General features: G+C 30.3%; 1 protein-coding gene and 1 pseudogene across 1 annotated transcript; one reads left to right on the top strand and one right to left on the bottom strand.

Annotated features, from left to right (window-relative positions):
- Nucleotides 1-3,099: 3,099 nt before the first annotated feature.
- On the bottom strand, nucleotides 3,100-6,127 carry LOC120078618 (polyol transporter 5-like). Its single transcript, XM_039032906.2, has 3 exons — nucleotides 5,876-6,127; nucleotides 5,444-5,790; nucleotides 3,100-4,414 (listed from the first exon to the last, which is right to left on the bottom strand). Exons 1-3 carry the CDS (start codon nucleotides 5,994-5,996, stop codon nucleotides 3,329-3,331), a joined length of 1,554 nt encoding a protein of 517 aa, XP_038888834.1. The 5' UTR covers nucleotides 5,997-6,127; the 3' UTR covers nucleotides 3,100-3,328.
- Nucleotides 6,128-16,567: 10,440 nt separating this feature from the next.
- LOC120077344 (uncharacterized) lies at nucleotides 16,568-20,157 on the top strand (annotated as a pseudogene).
- Nucleotides 20,158-21,834: the final 1,677 nt, after the last annotated feature.

Below are 21,834 nucleotides of genomic sequence, written 5' to 3'. Positions count from 1 at the left end.
TCCCTGTAGTGGATGTGTGAAAGCTAGTGCCCCTAGGTAAAATGATGCAAGTTTAGGGCTCTTTTGCTGATTGAAAGAAGGGGGGAAAAAAAAGAGTGATAAGGCACCTTAGTAGACATATTTACTTCCTTGAGTATGGTGATGCTTGATGATTGGTGCTTGAGCTAGATTAGGGGGAAAACTGATGAAGCTTAATTAATTCTTAAGTCAGTTGTTGAGTTTTGAATTAAATGAGGAGTCACACACATACACAAAGAATACAAAGTTTTGGCTTTAGAAACTCTCAACGATTAGGATGTGTCTGAATTTTTCTGTGGATGAGTGTTGTGATGTTGAGAAGCCGATGAAATCGGAATAAGAGATTGCATGCCTTGAACCTTTTCATTTCAGTATTCATTACTTCTCCTACTTTGTGTTTCTTTCTTTTCTTTACTCGGGACTAGCAAAGGTTTAAGTTTGGGGTGGTGAAAATCATCTCAAAAGTACTTTTATTACCTTCAAATTTAGAACTAATATTACTAGTTTTGTTTAGTTTGACGTGGTTTATTGAGTAATTTCAGGAAACTAAGCATCGGGAGCAATTTGTGCGAAAATAATAAAAAAACCCAAGGCAAAACTCCAATTTTGAGCAATGACGGGTTAGCTATGGAATTATGAAGAAACCAAGGATCCAAGATCAAGAAAAGAGGAAAATTTGGAAGGCAATTCAGGGGACCCAGTGTTGGAAGAACGTTGCAACGCTGCTCCCTGACACTGCAAATCCGAGAGCAATTTGGAACAGGGCAACGTTGCAACACTACGACTTTAACGTGCAGCTGGCATGATGCCAACATTGCAAGTATCAACATAGCAATGTGGAACACTGTGAGCATCTTATAAGTATTAGTGTGCGCCGCCAGGTCTGAAAAAAAGAGGAGAAAGAGAGGAGAAAAATAGAAAGCCGACTTGATAGATTTTAGTCCGTACAAGAGTCGAAATAGAGCAATTCTAATCGTTTTTGGTTGAAGACTCAAGATTTTGATTGAGAGTTGATCTGAGAGCATTTCTGGATTGATCGTGATAGGAAGAAGATCGTGATTGTGCAAGTGTTGTTGAAGAACAATCCGGTATTTGTGGCAAGAGTCAAGAAGATCGTGATTGGGATTCGAGCCTACTGAGGGGAGATCATTCTTCTTTGTTAATTTATTTTTTTGCCATAATGATTATTTTTTTTATTGAATACTGTTATCGGAATCATGCGTGACTAAACTCTGTTTTTAGGGTGTTTGTGGATTTTAGGGATGTTACTTTGAATATTGAATTTACAATTGATTGATTTTGCATAGATTTCTAAATTATTTATGCTTAATGCTTTTGATTAACTGGCAACTAATTGAATGAGCTTAAGTTAATTAGATATCTCGAGAGAGAATTTAATTCCTTAGACCCAATAATTTAGATTGTTATTCGAAATTGAATGAGAGTGCATTCAGAATAATAAAGGGTGCAATTATAGGGTGTTAATGCTGTAACTATTCAAGTGAAAGGAGAGATTTAGGTCGATGGGTAGTTATTAGGATAGTTTGAGCTTGAGATGGATTTTCTGATTTTAGAACTTCTAGTCTTAATCTACCAATTTCATCAATTGCATGTCATATTCATTGTATTCCCAAAATGAAACAACACTCTGGAATTGTTTTGCTCTGAATTGTTTTTATGTGTGATTGAATTTTTGTTATTCATAGTCATCGATAAAAAATCATCTTTTGATTGCTTGGATAAAATTGACGAAGAATTGTGATAGTTAAGTTTAAAATTTTTTTGCTCACGTCGGTCCCTGAGGACGATACCCTATATGGGATTTATTACATCGATTGTGTACGCTTGCGCATATACTGCATCAGTTATCCATGTGTCTTGTAAATACTCATTTTTAGTATCCATATAGTCCACCTCCTACTTGCCAAATTGCCTATAAATAGTAGCATTTGGTGGGTTTTAAAAGACACACATTGAGCAAATTCCATACAAATTGGAGAAAGTGGAGAAATTTGAGAATTTTCTCACTTCTTATTTTGTTATTTTATTTTATTTTACTCATATGTTATATTATATTTATTTTAATATTTATTTATTTTATTATTATATTATATTTATTTTAATATTTATTTATTTTATTATCATTCATGTTCCCATTGTGCTTCTCAATTTCACAACATCGATAAGATTTCCTTTCTTCTAGTCATTTCAACGTCACTCTTGAATATGTCTTCATTGCATTTCATATAATTGAATTTGGTCTCTCTGTGCTTTCTTTATTTTTTTGTCATCCATGTGATTAGAAATTTCAACACTAACATGTGTGGTTAATATGGTTGCACTTTCTTTCTTTCCATCTTAAGAGTCCAAGTTGGACTCATTTCCTTAGTCTTTCACATTGAAAATTAATAATTTCAATACAATAACTATGTGGCCTTGCTAACATGTTAGGATTAGATAGCAACGTTGAATTCAAGGTTAACATGAGATATATTCAAGATATCAAAGATAATGTATGACTAAAATTATTACATTTTTTAATGTCCCATTGATATTTATAAGAGAAATCTAAGATATCAATTGATATTTAATATTGATGACAAACTTTCTAATTTACAAAAAATAATATCATTATTTCAGTAATTTTTTTAATCTTTTAGGGACTACATATATTCATTTCATTCAAATTAACTAATTTATAAATACAAACTACCTAAGTATTTAAAATAAGCCAATTCACTCTACATGCATATTGATGCTATAGTTTGTCACAATTGCTCAAAAAGTAAGATCATTTTAGAAGTTTTAACCCAACCATAAGTTCCAAACTAAAATAATTGCAAACCATAGAAATTTAAATAGCAATTTAACCTAACATGTTTTCCATATGATAATAGAAATTTGGCATTACAAAAACTACCAATATATGAGATGTTTCTTTACAATAAATAACTATTAAACTTACACTATTATGTCTAAGCAATAAAATCACTCCAATTTCTTAAAAAAAGTAAAATCATTCTAATTATTTTTTAGGAAACTTTTAAAAATAGAAAAATAAAGAAAACTATTAGCACGAAATAATAAAATTTAATCTTCTTTGATAGAGAATAATAAAAGCTGATAAAAATTTATTAGTGTCTATCAGTAATAGAAATTGATAGAAGTTCTCTATCATTAATACTATGTGATAGACATTGATAGAAATCTATTAATGTTTATCAACATTTTTCTTCTTTTGATACTATTTCTATAAATAGTTTGACATTTTTTGAAAATTTTCCTATTTATTTTATTTATTTTTTATAATTTACCCATTTGTCTCTAGTTGAACCTCACCACCATTTTCGACGTTGTTTTTCTCCATTTTTCTCTCTTTAGAAAATCTCCATAGTAAATTACCAAAAAGTCCTTCCATATCCTCCAAAGTTCTCCCTTGCGTCTCCGGAAACACTACATAGAAAAACACCCAAGAAATCGCTGCAATTCCAGCGTAGAGGAAAAATGCTCCACCGATAGTAATAGCTTTAGTGAGGGACAAAAACGTCATTGTAATAACCCCACTCGTCACTCTATTCACTATCACTCCCACACTCGCTCCTTGAGCGCGTAGCTTCAACGGAAAAATTTCCGAACTATAAACCCATGCAATGGGCCCCATTCCAATAGAGAAAAACGCCACGTCAGACAACACCATTGTAATACACAACCCAACAGCCCACGTGAGCCTCACGTCTCCATGTTGTTGAATTACCGTTAACCCAAATCCTAATGTCACCAGCGATAACATCTTCCCGGCGACACTAGTGAGGAGCAACGGCCGCCGTCCGACACGGTCGAGGAGGAAAGTCGCCACTAAGATGAAGACGGTTTTGGTGAATCCAACGGCTACCGTGGCGAGTAGCTTTTCACTGTCGGATTTGATTCCGGCGTTTTCGAAGATCCTTGGGCTGTAGAGAACGACGGAGTCGATGCCGGAGGATTGTTGGAAGAAATGGAGTCCGACGGCAGCGATTAACACGTGACGAACGGACGGCGTCGGGTGGAGGAAGAGGTCTTTCCAAACGCCTTTGCCGTGGCTGCTCTGTTTTGGGACGTGAACGATGTCGGCGGTGGAGTGGATGGGTATTTTGGCGGCGGATTTGATGTCGGCGAGTCTTTGTTGAGATTCTTCAATGGAATCGGAGGTTTTGTCGAGGACTTTCTTGGCTTTTCCGACTTGGCCTTGCATTACTAGCCAACGTGGCGATTCTGGCATCATTAAAACGACGACGGCGAGGAATATTGAGGGGAAGACGCCGATTCCTAGCATGAATCGCCAGCCGAGATGAAGTGGGAATTTAGCGAAGGCGAAATTTGAGATGTAGCCCAACATTATTCCGAAATTTATGAACACCTGAGTAAAATGGAAAGATTAAAAAAATAATAATAAGTTAACTAAATTGTAGTTTTTTATTTTCGAAATTTATATGGGTGTCTTTCAATATTTTTATTAGACTTCTGAATTCTTAGAAATTCTAAAATAAAAAATTATCAGTGTTTTCATTTCGTTTTTTTTAATTAATTCTATTTCCTTCTAATTCCTTATTTTGTATTTTTCTTAATTACATGAGTTCAACTTTTAGTCAAATTAAGAAAAAAAGTTTTTAAAAATTACTATTTTTAATTTTTAAATTTTGGTTTGATTTTTAAAAACTTTGGTATAAAATGTCAACAAAGTAAAAAATTTAGAGGTGAATAAAGTATTTATAGACTTAATTCTCAAAAAAAAAAATTAAAAATCAAATAGTTATAAACGGAGAGTAATTTTTCTAATTTTCAAAGTTGGATTTGATTTTTGAAGGTATAAATAGAAAATGGATAACAAAACCGATGATGTAAACGTATTTATTAGCTTAATTTTAAAAGATTAAGGTCTGGTGTGGTAACTATTTTATTTTTTGTTTTAGATTTTTTAAAATTAAACCTATAAACATTCCAACCACCTCTAAATTTCTTGTTTTCTTATTCACTTTTCACTAGTGTTTTAAAAAACTAAGATAAATTTTGAAAACTAAAAAAATAGTTTCAAAGACTTGTTTTTGTTTTTAAATTTTGACTAAAAATTCAACTATTTGCAATATAAGAAAGATATAAATTATGATAAGAAATTAAGAGAAAATAGACTAATATTTTCAAAAGTAAAAAACTAAAAACAAAATAATTATTAGATGAAACTTAAATAATTATCGAATGAAAATTAATAATCTTATGTTTGGTATTTGTTAATTATTTTTTAAATTATTTCTTAAAAATTAAGATTTTCACCTCAGAAATATTTTAATATGTAAATAACCATAATTTAAAAAACATTAGCAGAAAAAGGAGAAATAACTTTAATTTTCAAAAACGGTTAGAAATGCTTAAAATCAGTTTTTACACTGACCTCAGGAAACGAGGTGAGGAAGCCGCGAGAGGAGGCCGGAGAGACCTCGGCGGTGTAGACAGGGGAGATCATGAGGGCATAGCCAACGCCGATACCGGCGATAAAACGGCCGAACATGAGGAAGGCATAGTTGGTAGCTAAGCCCATGAGAATGGCACCAAGGAAGAAGATAACACCGGCGAGGACCATCGTGTAACGGCGGCCGATCCAGTCGGAGGTTCTTCCGGCAGCAGCAGCGCCGATAAGGGCGTAGAGATTGATGACGCCGATCATAACTTCCTCCTGGACGTCCGAGATTCTGAAATCTTGTTTGATGAAAATCGCAGCTCCACTCATTACACCAACATCTGTTGAATTGAACAAACTCAAAAAAAAAATAATAATAATAATTGGAAAAAAAACAGAGTGAAAGATTTGAAATAAGAATGTTACCGTAGCCGAGTAAGATGGAAGCCATGGAAGCCAAAATGGCACACATAAAAGCGTATTTGTTTCTTTTGGGTTTGTTGGGAGTTGCAGAAGAAGCTTCTTCTTCATCTCTGTTGTAAGTCATAGTTTTGGGAAATTAAGAGAGAAGAAGAGAAACAGAGGAAGAGGATGAAGATTATTGTTTTAATGTCACATTGTCTTATATAGAGAGAAAAATGGGGGAAAATGGAGTTTAATTATTGGTCCCTTTCATTTCTCTTTCTGAAATTTATGTTTTGTTTCTTTTCTCTAACTTTTTTACCGTGGTTTTTATTTTTTGTTCTTTGAAAATTATAATTAAACAATGTAGTGAGAGAATCAACCTCTGATCTCGAGGCCGATAATACGAACACTATGCTAGTTGAGATACACTCATGTTGTCATTTTTCAATTTCTTTATAAAGCATTTGAAATTATTATATAAAATGTTGGAATATGTGAATCGATTATATAATTCATCAAATGACCAAGTACACCCGATCTCATATATGACATATTTAATTATTTATGGTTATAACTTTAGGGTTTAGAAAAGTGTACTATATAAACTCTTTAACTTTAGAGGAGTTATTATTACTCTTTATTCTGTAATAAAATTATTATCCCTCTACCTCCCGTAAATTTGTGTGTCAATCTTCTTTTTCTTTTTCTTTTTCTTTTTCTTTTTTTTTTTACATTTTCTACATTTTTTACTTGTAGATTTGCCAACACAAAATCTATTAAATAAAAATAAGTTTTTAAAAACTACTTTTTTTTAGTTTCAAAATTTGGTTTAGTTTTTTTTATAACATTAGTTGGAATTAGATAAAATAACTTTAAAATTTATAGATAATCATGGATAACGATTTTGTTTTTAATTTTTATCTTTTTTTCTTAATTTAGGCTTGTTTTCTTGTAAATTTCATTACTATACTTTAAACATTTCTTAATGGAATAGTTAAATTCTTAGTTAAAATTTAAAATGAAAAACAAACTTTTTGAAAACTATGTTTTAGGTCTTGTTTAATAACCATTTTTGTTTTCTATTTTTTGTTTTGAAAATTAAGTTTCCTAATCAAACTTTCCCCCATAAAGTTCCATGTTGTGTAGATATACTTTTTACCAATGCTTTCAGAAATGAAACAAAGTTTCGAAAACTAAAAAACAAATAGTTTTTGAAAACTTGTTATTATTTTTAAATTTCGACTACGGATTCAAATTTTTTCTTAGTCAAAAAATAATAAACACCGTAAGGAATTTTGAAAAAAAGATAATGAGCAAAAATTTTAAAAAATGTAAAACTAAAAAAAAAAGTTACCAATCGAGAATTTAATTTTCAAAATTTGACATGATTTTTTAAAACATTGATTGAAAGCGGATAACAAATAAAGAAAACTTATATGATAAAAAGTAGTGTTTATAAGTTTACTTTTCCAAACCAAAAAACCATATAGTTACTAAATGGGATTGTAACCTTTTGATTTTGGTTTTTGGTATTTAAAGAATGTGCTAGTTTTATCTCACTTTTTCTTACAATAGTTTCATCTTTGTTAAGAAAACATTATATTTTTTTTGTCCTAAAAAAATATTAGAATTTTTAACCAATTTTTAAAAATTAAAAAGAAGTTTTTGTTTTTTTAAAATTCGACTACAATTTTAAATGTTTCTTTAAGAATTAAGAAAAGGTTTGATAACCAACCTAAATTTTAAAAATAAAAAACTAAAAACTAAATCATTATCAAATAAGTTATGACAAGCCTAAATTTTAAACATAAAAAAAATACTACACATTGAAATCATTATCAAATAGGTTCTGTCATTATTGGTTGAACGAAGATCCAGCGTTTGCCTTTTCCATGACGGGAAATGGGAGTGAGATGGTTAATTTGTAGCTGTGATTCGTGGAATTGAAATGGTGGAGTTTTAGGTGAAGAACGTGGTTAATAACTATTATGGCCGACCTCCATGAGAGTGTGAGATGAGAAAGGACAATGAAATCTTGTACGTACTACACTCATCACCACAAACTCTCTATTGTATGGCTCTTAATTAACAGTTTAGTTTAGTGGAGGATACATGACGGATATATATCTTTATCAGTTAAGTTATTAAAATTATTGAGTATATAGTAGGTATTTTTAGCCATTCAAATTTATGTTGAAACCCACATTATATTTGTCAAAATGAACATAGTTCGAATATAGTTGGCATGAAAAATACACAACGAATTTTGTCATTGTAAATCTAGGAAACCCACTCATAGAACTCGAAAAATGCAAGTGGACAACTATAAAAAATATCTATAATATGTCGGAATTCAATGTTGACTTAGTCATCGTGGTTTGTACACTAAACTACCAAGAACCATGTTGTCTTGATCAGTGATAGCGGGTTCAATAGAAAATGAGGAATCTATCTTGAGGTTTCAAATCTTCATTCTCCACGTGTACTTTTAAAAAAATATATGTATACAAATGATAGTAAAATTAGACATGGAGATTTGAATCTCTAATCTCTAAGAATGAATACATATCAATCAGCTCATCAAAACTTAGCTATGATTATAAATATGGTGAGATTAGTGACATTAGAGTGATGTGAAAGTGAGGAAGATGAAAAACTCTTGGCCAAAAGAAACAATTCAATAATGATTGTGCAAACAACTAAAACTTGCAATGACAGTGGATGGGAGGGAGGGAAAATACCCTTAAACTTTATTAGCTGTTTGAAAAATATTCATAGACTTTAAAAAAAGTTGCAATATTACTTGTGAATTTTGATAAACGTTTCCAAACTACTCTTAGAGTTTATAACTTTTAGAATTTTGAACAAAAATCAAAACTTAGAACAATGCGTTGTTGATTTAATTTTTTGTTTCAGGTGTTGTCCCAAATGACTATGATCTTCACGTTCACAATCACAAATCACTCAGATTTAACGGTCAATAACAATTCAAGAATTAGGGGAGGAAGTATGATGAGGCTTGAAATTCTTCTGTCGTTTACCAAATGGCAGCTCAATCGTGTAGACAAATCTCCAAGCATTAAATGATAGGATGAAGCCCTAGACGATCGTGTAGATGACTGTTGACTGGATCTAGACGATCGTGTAGACGATAGTTGACTAGAGCTAGACAATCGTGTAGACGACAGCTGATGAACTAAATGATCATATTGACGATTGGACATAGAGCTAAACGATCAAGTACATGATACGATGGGAACTACATGATTATGTAACGGATACTTTAGTAAATGCTAAACGATCGTAGAGTTAGAAAGAAAAGACACAGGAGTTTAAGTGGTTCAGCCAAAGGCCTACATCCACTATGCAAATCGAGAGATTCTCTTTTATTACTTCTTCTTCAAAGTCCTTGCTCTCTCGTTTTCTTATTCTCTTTTACATTCATCTTAAATTCATTTTCCTTTTATATGCAGACGCTATAGTCAAGGATGATGCTCTAGTGGTTACAACACGTAATAGAAAGATGTCGACAACGGTTTAACTATCTGAAGCGATGTTCTTCTTATTTTCGAGTCTTTCTGTAACACTAGGTCATAGTTACACTATTTCATGTCTCAATTTCCATCTAAAATTCACAAGAATTTAGACTTAAGGGTATTTTGAAACGGTAATATTGAAACTTTTGAACATATAGATATATTTTTTATAACAAATGGTAAAGTTCAATGGTATTATTATATAATTTAACATCTTCTTTAAAAAAACTCTCGTATATGTTATATCATGCATTTTGCATTGTAGTTTTGGTTTTTTAGAAAGTTAAATACTATTTTTAAAATTTAAATCAAAACTTCAACCCCCCATGTGCGTTGCACATGTTCATTGCTCACATGTATAATGTGTTAGATTCATACGTAATGTAAGAATTTGTTTTTGATGAAGAAGTGAATGATGCAAAATAATTTATAAGCATCCCCTAATTTAAGAGATACAAAGATAGGATAACAAAGTATTATTTTGGCCGTATTCGATAAACATTTAAATCCCATTTAGTAACCATTTTAGTTTTTAATTATTATTTTTTTAAAATTTAATTTACAAATATCTCTTCTACCTTTAGGTTTTTTGCGTTCTTATCTACTTTCTATCCATGTTTTTAAAAACCAAATCAAAATTTAAAAACTAAAAAAAGTTATTTTTAAAATCTTGTTTTTGTTTTTAGAATTTGAATAAGAATGCTACTATTGTGTTTAAGAAAAATACAAATCATGACAAGAAAATGAAAGGAAATAGACCTAATTTTCAAAAACAAAAAACAAAAAAAAAATGATTACTAAACGGGACCAGTTTTTGTTTATAGTTTTAACTAAAAATTCGAGTATTTTTTTTCCCAAAAATATAAAACCCATATGCATAGTATGAAATATAAGAGAAACAAACCTAAATTTCAAAACCATACCACTGAAAACATATATTTTTTTAAAAAATGAACAAAATCATTTTTAGGCAAAAGAAATCTTTTTTTAACTCATTATTGTTCCACTTAATATGTGTTTAATATGTGCTATATGTGTGTAATTTGATACAAATCAATTTATAAGACTGTTCTTAAAAAAAAAAAAGTTTAAAATTATAGTTTATTTTATAGGTTATGTAAGAATAGGATTAAGGGTTTAAATCCTTTTATGAGAAAGAATATAGGGTTTAAAATGCAAAAGAAACTTCAATTTTAACAATTCATCTATAATTTGTTGTAAACAATTCAACCTGAAAAATCACCATTGTAAAGGGTTTGGTTTAGGTATGATGATTTCATTTAATTTGTCCCATATGTTTGGAGTAGGTGAGAAAATAGAGTTTCCAACCTCAATTGAACAATCCTTATCTTAGAAATTTCCATGATTTTAAAGAAAGAAAATACTTCCCAACCTTTTTGAATTTGTTTTGGATTACATCTTAGCACCATTGAAATTTGTATGGTTCATAAAACGTTTGCAGCTTTCTAATCCTACATAGGTCCACCACTTTGTGTTTTGGTTTAATTCATTCGATACCTATTTAGGATCTTATTTGATAACTATTTTGTTTTTTATTTTTTATTTTTAAAAATTAAGTCTATTTTTTTTCATATTTCTTTTATAACGGTTTGCATCTTTCTTAAGTACTAGAGTTAATTTCTTAACCAAATTCGAAAACAAAAATAACATCTCCAAGTTTCGGTTCTGTTTGGTAACTATTTCATTTTTTGGTTTTTTTGTTTTTGAAAATTAAGTCTATAAACACTACTTCTATCTCCAAATTTCTTCCTTTATTATCTACCTTTTATCAATTGTTTAAAAAACTAAAAAAATGAATTTTTAATTTTTGAAATTTGGCTAGGAATTCAAGTATTGTACTTAAGAAATATGCAAATTATTGTAAGAAATAAACAGGAATTCGGCTTAATTTTCTAAAATAAAAAAAAAACGAAATGGTTACCAAATAGAGCCGGATGTTTAATTTTAGTTTTCAAAATTTGCCTTGATTTTTGACAACATATGTAAAAAGTAGATAAGAAAACAAGAAATTTAGAGATGAAAGAAATATTTGTAGGCTTAATTTTCAAAAACTAAAAGCCAAAAGTCAAATGAGTATCAAATAGAATTTTAATTTTTTTATTTTAATTTTTGATAAATTAAGTTTCTAAATACTGCTTGAATCTATAATATTTTCTTTTCTTTTAAGGTTGAAACCATCATTTTGTAGCAATTATTTTACAGCCTACTTCAATTATATACCATGACAAACTATGGTTAACCAATTGAATGTACGTAAAAAGCAGAGTCCAACTCATGCTTTCTTCTCTTTTTTTTCTCTTCTATTTGGAATGGTGTGTGAATTGAAAGTACTATGATTTTCCCTTTCTTCAAATCCACATTTTTTTTTCTCTCTCTTTTACTTTTTCTTATTTACTCTACTAATAATTTTCTTTCTAATAAAAAATTCATATTGAACTTTTAAGAAAAATATCTCTAAAAAAACACCTTTTTCATTTTTAAATTTTCAAGAATATATACATTTGATCTCAATGAAGTTTTTCCATTTTTCAATTAGTATTAAAATTAATTTTAAAATTTCACTTCTTAATAAATTCTAATTAATAAATAGGATAATTGCAATTGATAATATTTTTAGGAATAATAATCAAGTGTAAAACATCATTTTAAAAAATTACAAATATAGACAAGTCTATCAACGATAGACTTGTATCGTTGATAGACTCTTACCAGTGATATGATCTATCACTGATAAACTCCTATTAATAGTATGGTCAATCACTGATAGACTACTTAAATTTGGCTATATTTACAATTTTTTTATATTAAGTTATATCTACTAATAATTTTTATCTAATGTCTATATTTACAACTGTCTCTTTAATAAAAATATTAAATTCAATCATAAAATTGACTAAATGCTGATCTAGGAAGATGACTCAAAAAAAAAATATTTTGAAATGACATTAAAGCAAAAATAGGACACTTTGAGTTTGTATTTGCAGGGAAAAAATGAAAAAAGATTAATTAATAGAGGGTTGAGGTTTTAGAGAGAAGAAATTAAAGCAAAAATAGCAACAAAACATCAAAATTTTAAATGACACTTTGAGTTTGTATTTGCAGGGAAAAAATGAAAAATGAAGAAAGAGGACGGAAAGAAGAGAGCGGACAAGAGAGAAGAGGAAATTTTTTTTAAATACAATCAATATTTAGTCAATTTTATGATTAAATTTAATGATTTTATTGGTAGGAAAAGGATCTTTTAAACTTATCATTGAAAACTCGAGGACTGAAATTGCCAATGTGAAATATTAAAGACCAAATTAACCTATTCTTGAAAAACTCTAGGATCAAAAGGATTAAATATTTATAATTTTTTTAAAATAATGTTATATACTTGGTTATTATCCTTAAAAATATTACCAATTTCAATTACCCTATTAATCAATTAAAATTTATTAAGAAGCGAAATTTAAAAATTAATTTTAATACCGATGGAAGAATAGAAAAACTTCATTGATTATAATTGTTTTAATTATTTTCAATTAATTAGTAAGCATTAACATTAAATGTTGAAAGCTAGTATTGAATAAAAGTTTAAGGTTAAAAGTTGAAAGAAAAAGAATTATCTATGAATAAAAGTTTAAGGTTAAAAGTTGAAAGAAAAAGAATTATCTATCACACAGTATAACTTGTTAAACACAATGTTATGTAACAATTTCAAGGACATAGTATTGTAAAGCACAAATAAAAACATTAAATGGCAAAACATAATGATTAATAACTAAGTTTGGTGCAATACCACCTAGGTTTGAGTGACAATGTGCTCAGGAAAGATAATTTCACAAATATAAAGTCAAACGATTACAACGTTGTGTTCATCTATATTAAACAACAATTTCAATGACATACAGATAGCCTAATTTAGTAGATGACTACTTAGGCTTCTCATAAGTATGAACTCCCCCCCCCCCCCTAATGAAACTTAGGCTTCCCTTGAATGTGAAACTATCTCTTAATGAAACTTAGGCTCCCCTAAGTGTCAGTATATTAGTGAATAATCACTAAGGCTCCTTCTAAGTGTGAGGCTCCCTCTTAATAAGAGTATTTATCTTTCCACCTTCAAATGAAGACCATTTCATTTGAAAAATTTAGACTCCTACTAAGAATAAGAATCTCTTCTCAAGATACACAGTAGAATGATTTAATATGGTTTAGAGAATCACTCAAGATCAATAGTAGCAAAAGCTTCACAATCACGCTGATTGGCACACTTTTATTTTTGGCACAAACATATGACAACGACCCAAAAATCTTCAAAGTGGCAACCCTAAAAAGAGAGCAATATTTTCTTAAATATGCACAATGAAAAAGGAGAAAACAATCCAAACCCAACAAGTACAAAGTTGAGAAGGAAAGAAATCTACAAAAACAAATACCAAAAATTTTCCAAATGAGGAAAATATATTTCATCAGAAGCTGCAATTCAAGAGACATCCTAAAGGACAATCCAAGGGACAAGCATTTCAACAACTTAAGGGACAACTGCCACAACATCCTTAAATTTGTTAAAGTAAGTTGGTTAGACGAAGGTGGTCGTCGGAGTTAATCATTGAAGTTTATTGTCGGAGGTGGTTTTCAAGGCCCGAAATTGGTCATCGAAATTTGTCATACAAAGGTGGTCGTCGAACTTGTCATCAAATGTGGTTGTCAGAGTCCAGAGTTGGTCGTCGGAGTTGGCTGTATGAAAATAGTGTCAAAGTTGGTTCCCAGAATGTGATAGTGGTAGTCGTCGACGGTGACCAATGAATGAAATCATTGAAAACATTGGAAAAAGAGAGTTGATGTGAGTTGGGGTGAGTTGATAAGATATACCAACTCAACTCTACTAGCATTTAAAATTGGTGAGCCAAATAATTAGTTAGTATATTTTATCCACTCAATTCAACTCATGTTTGTGAACCAACCAACCTAGAGATGAATACCACTTTTTTTTTTTTTGTTAAACCATTTTTTCTTTCATTTCGTAATTTCAAAAGAAAACAAAGCTAATGAACTATATATTTTTTCTAATTAAAAAAAAAACCTTGTAAAAAATTAGGTGGTACGTCAAAGTCAAACGCACGTGCCTTAGAAATTTAGGTTTATGAGGTCTAGTTCTCTTCTGACCCCGACCCTTCCATCTTTCAAATTTGGTCCTCTACTTTACTTTAATTTCCATATTCATTTTAATGTTAAAAAATAATTAGTCTAGCTTTAATAAATGTCAAATAATATTTTTTTAATCTATATCTATATTTAAATGTGAGTGGAAGTACAAAATAATCATTATTGAAAACGTTAAGGATATAGAGAGATTAAAAATTTTGCTCTCATAGTCTCTTTTAATATTGTATAGATTAAATAAATATTATGTATTTAATTTAATTTTTTTTTTATCTATTTTGATTATTATTTTTTTACGGTATATAAGATGGAGGAGAATTAAATATTTAATCTCGAAATCGATAGTATAAATTTTAAGTCAATTAAACCATCCTCATACCTAATTATTGTGCTTTTATAAGATCTATTTTTGGCCTTTGTTGTTTTTTTTAAGGAACTCCATGGATTTTGATTTATTTTTAATCAAACATTGAATCATGTGCCGGTGACATGGAACAAATTCGACCAAAAGGAAAAGTGGACTTGGAAGTCTACACGATTTTCTTAACTCAATTTTGTCAATACTTTTCAGTGCACCCTGAATGAGACATTTGTTTTTTTAACAACAATATTTTCAAAAAAAAATTCTACCACCCTATTTTTGTCATTTTTAAAGCAAATATATATTATTTGTGGAATTATCTCCAGATTTTCTACCCATCTCTATGAAATCCTCCAAAATTGTATATATATATATGTCCAAAATTCTTTTCTAACTAATTTTAACTTTAAAATTTTAATTTGTGCTGTATACATCTATAAACTTTAAAATTTTTATAAATATATGAAGTAAATTTATGATTTTAATGGTAAAGGATTAAAATAGATTGAATGATGTTCGCACTTTAATTTTGTGGTGTGACAATATAATGCAAACACCTTTTCTTTTTATCTTTCTATTAAAACAAAAATGCAAACACCTTTTCAATTTATTAGTTTATTTCAAAAGAATTGACATATGAAACGCGTTAAAAGTAGGTCCAATGACATCGAAAGGTCACGAACTACCATTCTTAATTATTTTAATTCGAACTAATGCTAAAACAAAGACCCATAAATGAAAAACTTAAATCATTTTGAACCTAAATCGAGCAATATTTTTCTTTCAAAAAACAGAGAGAGAAAAAGAAAAGAAAAGTCAAGCAATATCTACGTGTGAATATCTTTGGAATCAAAACATAATAATAATTATAGGAATTAAATGTCGATCGTTATTGTGCTATGAAAAATGTAATAATCTTTCAGAAAAACGAAAAAAGTTTTCTTATTTACTCACTTAAAAAATACAAAGTAATTTATAGAAAAGGTTCATAACTAAAAGCACAAAACGTCTTTAACCGGAAATAACAAAATATTTAACAAAACAAACTGATTTGTAAACAGTCATTAACATCTTTCTCAAACTAATATTTGGACTGAGGCATAAGTTTGTCTCTAAGAAACTATAATCGCGGAGCTATCATAGGCTTAGTGAATAAATCGGCAAGTTGATAACACACTGTTAGTAAACCACGTATATCTGTATGTCGATCTTCCCTACTCTATGTTCCTTTTTTTTGTTCTTTAATTGTCGATTTCGCAACATTCAGTATATGAGTTTGGTTATTTATTATTTTTCGTACTTTGAATTTTTGTAACTTTGGTTATGTAGGACCATTCAACAATTAAGAGTGTCGGCCACTCCTCCAAATATACGGACACCAATGGCACCATCAAACTCTTGAATGGACATGTCATACACAACATGAACGATGTAGACATGATCTGTATCAATTTAAACTAGCATATATTTAGAAAAGACAAAATTGTTTATTTAGACCGCGATGATCTGATCCAATATTGCAATATGATTGAAATTGGTTACATGTGTATTTTGACATACATTTTGTAAGTATTACTCATCTAGATTCACTCATGTGTATTTTGTTTCATGTTTAAATAATAACTTTTACTTTGTTTAGGTATCTCTAGGATGAATCTGGCTGTGGTATTATGAAGAAGTTTTTTTTTATAATTGATCAAGAAAAAATATCCCCACATGTGAAGTCTCATGATATTCGATCTAGAAATTTAGCCAACCAACTAGAATTGGCTAATTTGGACTAATTCACTACAAGAATTTTGGCCTTTAATGTCGGTTGGAAAAAGTGAAACTGGAGATACAATGTCGGTTTTTTAAAAAAAAAAACACGGATCTTTGATGTTGGTTTTACACTGACATTGAAGACAGGCTTTAATGTTGGTTTTTAAAACTGACATTAAAGGTCTGATTTATTATTTCTTTTTCTTACTTTAATGAAAAAGCCCTAATTTTTCTATTTTCATTCTCGTGCTGCCAAACCATTTCATTTCTCTTTTACCCCAAGCCTTGGTCATGCGAAAGGCTGTCCATCGTCCAAGCTTGGCTGTGCAAATCAGGTTGCCCATCGTCCATTTGTGGTTGTCCGCCGTCCGTCCGTGGTGGTTCGTTCATGGTGCCATCTGTCCGTGGTGGTCTAGCTATGGTGTCGTCCATCCATGGTATGTTTTTAGCAGAAGCACGTTATTTTTTATATTCATAAACCATCAACATGTGAGGTACACCAAATATTCATAAACCATCAACCTGTGAGGTACACCAAATATTCTTCCTTCCTTATTCATCATTAAACCACATGTTGATCTTGAAGTACATATTTAATAAAATATCTCCTTTACTCTTCTGTTCCACCACCATATGACGTCTTTCCACATTCTGAATAGGTAAAGGATTCCAAATCCGCCAAGTTAGATGGTGATGATTACTTGGAAGAAACCCCCCAGGCAAAAGCTACGAGGAAGCATGCCATTATGGGAAAAGAGGTAAGACTTTTATAATCTTCCTTTGTCTGCTTCCATAACTATGACACTCACATGCTTTGAGGGTACTTTCTTGAGATATTTCTGTCTTTGTTTATTTTCATATGACATCGTCGCTGAGGTACATGTAAGAATTTGATTGAAGTATCAGTCTTGGAAGCTTAAGTCGTAGGCTGTTATTTGGTCATTGCTATTATATCACATAGATAAGTGGATTATACTTCATAGTATGTTAACTTTTAACACATACAAAGAAAATCCTGATTCCCAACTTAGATGCATATCTTTTTTTTTTTTAAAGATATATTTTTGTGGCTTCTGTTAACTTGTATTGTTTAAGTTCGTTTCAAGTAATGGACATATCAAGTGCTAGAGAGGAATTGGTTGGTAGGAGAATAAAGGTTTGGTGGCCCCTGGATAGGATGTGAGTATTTTATGAACTTACTGAATGGACATTTTATACATTAATAACTCTTTATTTATTTCTCTATTTTTATCAAATTTGTTTATGAATTGCTCTGTTAAGGTAACCAAACTAAACCCTCGAGAGTTTTACCAACATGAAAATGAAATGTTAAGGAATAATCACTTGCTTGCTGAGCTGATGAGTATTGAGGATAGGACACCATAATTGAAAATTAATAGCATTCCTCAGGAGGTCTTGCAATTTTCCATGTTTATAGGAGAATGGTGTTATGTTGTATTTTTCAGTGCTTATTATAGGTGAGAGTCGTGTGTCATGATGGTGCACCGTCTATGACAGTCGATATATTGAAAAAAATATAACAATCAATTATTATTTTCATCATCTTTCTTTGTGACTGAATTGATGGCTCTGATATGCTTTAGTGGATATAGACATTGTTGAACTACTCTAACAATGCCTATAAGATAGGCACAATTTTTCTCGGTTCTTGGTAACTGGCTAAACAATCTTTGGACTCTAACATCTTATACACCTTCATTTTGTGTGATATTGACAATTTTATCTTCATCAATTATTATCTTCATCATCTTTCTTTGTGTGTTTTTTTTTTTGTAAAAATCAACATGATCTTAATGCAGACATTTGTTCTAGAGCTGGTATCATGTATACTTTAGATACTGGTGAGCCAGTCCAAAAACTAAAATCCAGCATGTTCTCCTTGAGTGGGGATGATTTTTTGGGTGTTGTTGGTCGCAGCATAAACTTAGGTAAGGAGTACCATTTTGTATGTTTGTTTTTGGCATAAAAGTTATCTAAAACTTTCCCATTTTTCAGGAGGTCAAATTGCTCTTGCTTTGCGTCTGCTTCTCGCAGTTTTTTCATCCAAAATTTCATCAGATGTCAACCGTCCTTTTGGAGACGAGGTACTTTAATAAACAGCTTTTCAAATGACCAATTAATTTCTAGATGTACCAGTGTATAGGTCTGCATATCTACAACTAGTTCATGAAACTCTTATTAATCATGCAGTTTCGAGCTGCTCGTAAAGCATCTGAAGAAATTGGTGCTCAAGTAGTTTTGGGGGACTGGCCAATTGAAATAACTGTATGTATTTTCTTCTAGAAGATGATACTATTCTGTTTTGGCAAGTGCAAATGACTGTAGAATTTGACCCATTCAGATAATTTAATCCATTTGATCGCTCCAATATGATTTATTTATTCATGCAGCTAGAAAGGGCATGGAATGCTCTGACTTGGACTGAAGTTGAGTTTAGTAAGCTCTGTTGTTCGTGGAATAACATCGTAATCTGATTTTTCTCCGAACAATGATGAGGTCCTTTCCCATTCAAAACCTTGTATTGATTTGTTTGAATTGAAACTGTGGACACCTTTAGTTATCATTCATAGACAACCAACTTCAATGATATTGTTATACTGAATTTAAAGCATTTTTTAGTGTAATTGGTTAGTAACCTCAAATATATCAAGGATCTATATATTAGCAAAATTCTTTGAATGGTTTCTCAGCTAAAAGCTTGTCTATATTAAAGCTTTAATTGTATATGTTTTTAAGTGATTTAGCCTTATTACAGATGCAATATAAAAGGAAACTTCCTTGCTTTAGGCCATGTTTACTAAACTTTCAGTAGGTATAGGTCAGGCTAGGAACCGAGTCAGAGATGACCGTAGAAAATACAGACAAAGAGACATAAATTTGGAAACATTTATTTTGAATACAGATTGGCTACTTGCAAAACTTTCAAAGAGGTTTAGTCAAATCAAAGTTTAACATTTTTCCTTTGTTTTCTCGAACATTTGTGTTTTCCCCCTAATATGATTGCTTTGTTACTTATGAACCTTGCTTATTAACATCTGAAGATCATAATTAAGCATATCAATTTTTGTCGAAGTACGAATCAGTACATGCATCATATACTTCTTAATGTTGCAAAAATCATTCTTTCGCAATGGATGTGTTGCTTCGGGAATCTGGTGGAAATGGTAGTTCTTTACAGCTTTATGAGAAGCTTAGTTTTTCTTATCCGTCCCTCCTTCATCCTCTCATTCATGAACGAAATACTGTAAGTACCATTTATGCACATTTTCAATAAATACGGTTAGTTGAATATGAATTCTAATCACATTTTCACTTTCAATACTTTGTCTTAAACCTTTATTGTTTGTGATCCTTTAAACAACAGTAGTCAGACAAAAATACCTATAACCAGACACTGCTGAAGCTGGGGAGTCTGTTCAAGAAGAATTATGAAGGGATCCATACTTACCAAGTGGAGAGGCCAGTAAACCCATAATGTTTGTAAAATCATAATGTTTGTATTACTTGTAATTTGTGTTTTCAAGGCTTGAATTATTGTACGATCTTTTAAATTATAATTTTATACCAGAATTTGCGGATCAAATGTAATAGATTTATAATCCATACATGAATAATATGTCATAGCCACAACGTTTGATGATGATGTGTCATGTTATACTTTTTGACCAAAAAAATGAATTTGGCAACGAAATTTAAAAAAAAAACGGACAATAATTGATAAAATGGATATTAAAGGGCTTTAATGTCGGTTGCAACCGACATTAAAGGGTTTTAATCACTAAAGACCTTTAATGTCAGTTGTAATCGATATTAAAGACCTTCAATGTCGGCAACGGACATTGAAGGCTGTGTTATTGGTGTTATTGAAGCCCTTTAATGTCAGTTTAAAACCAACATTAAAGGGCTTTAATAACACTATCTTTCAACCGACATTAAAGCCTGAATTTCTTCTAGTGATTAGTTCTTATTCCATATAACACAGGGTAAATAAATACAAGTTCTTTAGTTATTTTTAATTTTCATTATACGCGTACTAATATTTCAAAATTCTTGCTTATTATAGTTATCATTGGATATTGATTGTAATCAATCTACAAAAAAAAATTTTGTTTATGTTTTGGACTCTATTCAAAGTACGGTGCAAGAGAATTTTTATGGAGTTAAAAATATGTAAGTGTAATTAAACTTTCTTAGCTCTTAATTGAAGTATTTATGTTTAACTAATGTTTTCAAACTATTTAGTGGATGGAAAGCATGACAAGCCAAGCATGATCTCCAACACCATCGGTCTTCTCCAAAATGGAAACCTGTAAAGATAAATTTGCATTCATTTTTTAATAATTTATGTTCATTCAAATATAAGAATAATTTTTTTAACTTCTTTATATGCAGTGCCCCCGTCAATTAGATTATGTAGGATGCGGGTACTATGTGCAAAAGTATATACACAAAATAGTGCATAATCCTATTACTCCCATTACTAGTCTCGTACGTAAATTATTTATTTTTTATATACTAGCTTTAATTTAATAAATAATGTAAACTTATGTTGAGTTTATCTTTTTCTTTTTCATTTTTGTCGTTCAATACAAAAAATGCATATACCCAAGGAGAGATTGACGTAATTCAAACCAAATGTGCAAGTTTTGTTTGCCGATTTGTATAAGGATGTACTTCTTGTTTTTTTGTCTCAATAGAATGTAAATACTAGCTTAGAATGAATCTTGATGAGTTTTGAGTAAAATACGCAAGTTTAGAATGAATCCGAAGTACTAATCGTTGGTTTGTGGATAGATGAATTGTTATCTAACCATGATCTGTTTATTGGAAGATTTATGTATAATTTTTTTGTTTATGGGGTATTTGGTATAAGTATTCATGGAAGTACTAATTGATATTTGTGAATGGGAGAAATGATTATTAATATTATAGAGGTGGTTGATAATTATAATTATTGTTCTATGAAAGTGTGTTGTCGATATACAAATGTAGGTTAGTGTGTTTATTTCATATTTGATGAGTACTTATAGAATGGATTGGAAATATTAATTCTTGTTTGTGGATAAATAATTATAGAAATGTGCTTCATTGTAGGTAACTTTGTATTTAGTTTTGTGGTAGAATGTATTGTTCTG

This window comes from Benincasa hispida, chromosome 5 (assembly GCF_027475165.1).
Source record: "Benincasa hispida cultivar pf3 chromosome 5, pf3_genome.v1.1, whole genome shotgun sequence".
Taxonomy (NCBI): Eukaryota; Viridiplantae; Streptophyta; class Magnoliopsida; order Cucurbitales; family Cucurbitaceae; genus Benincasa; species Benincasa hispida.
The sequence above is the reverse complement of the archived record's forward strand: the minus strand, read 5'-3'. Positions and strand labels throughout refer to the sequence as shown.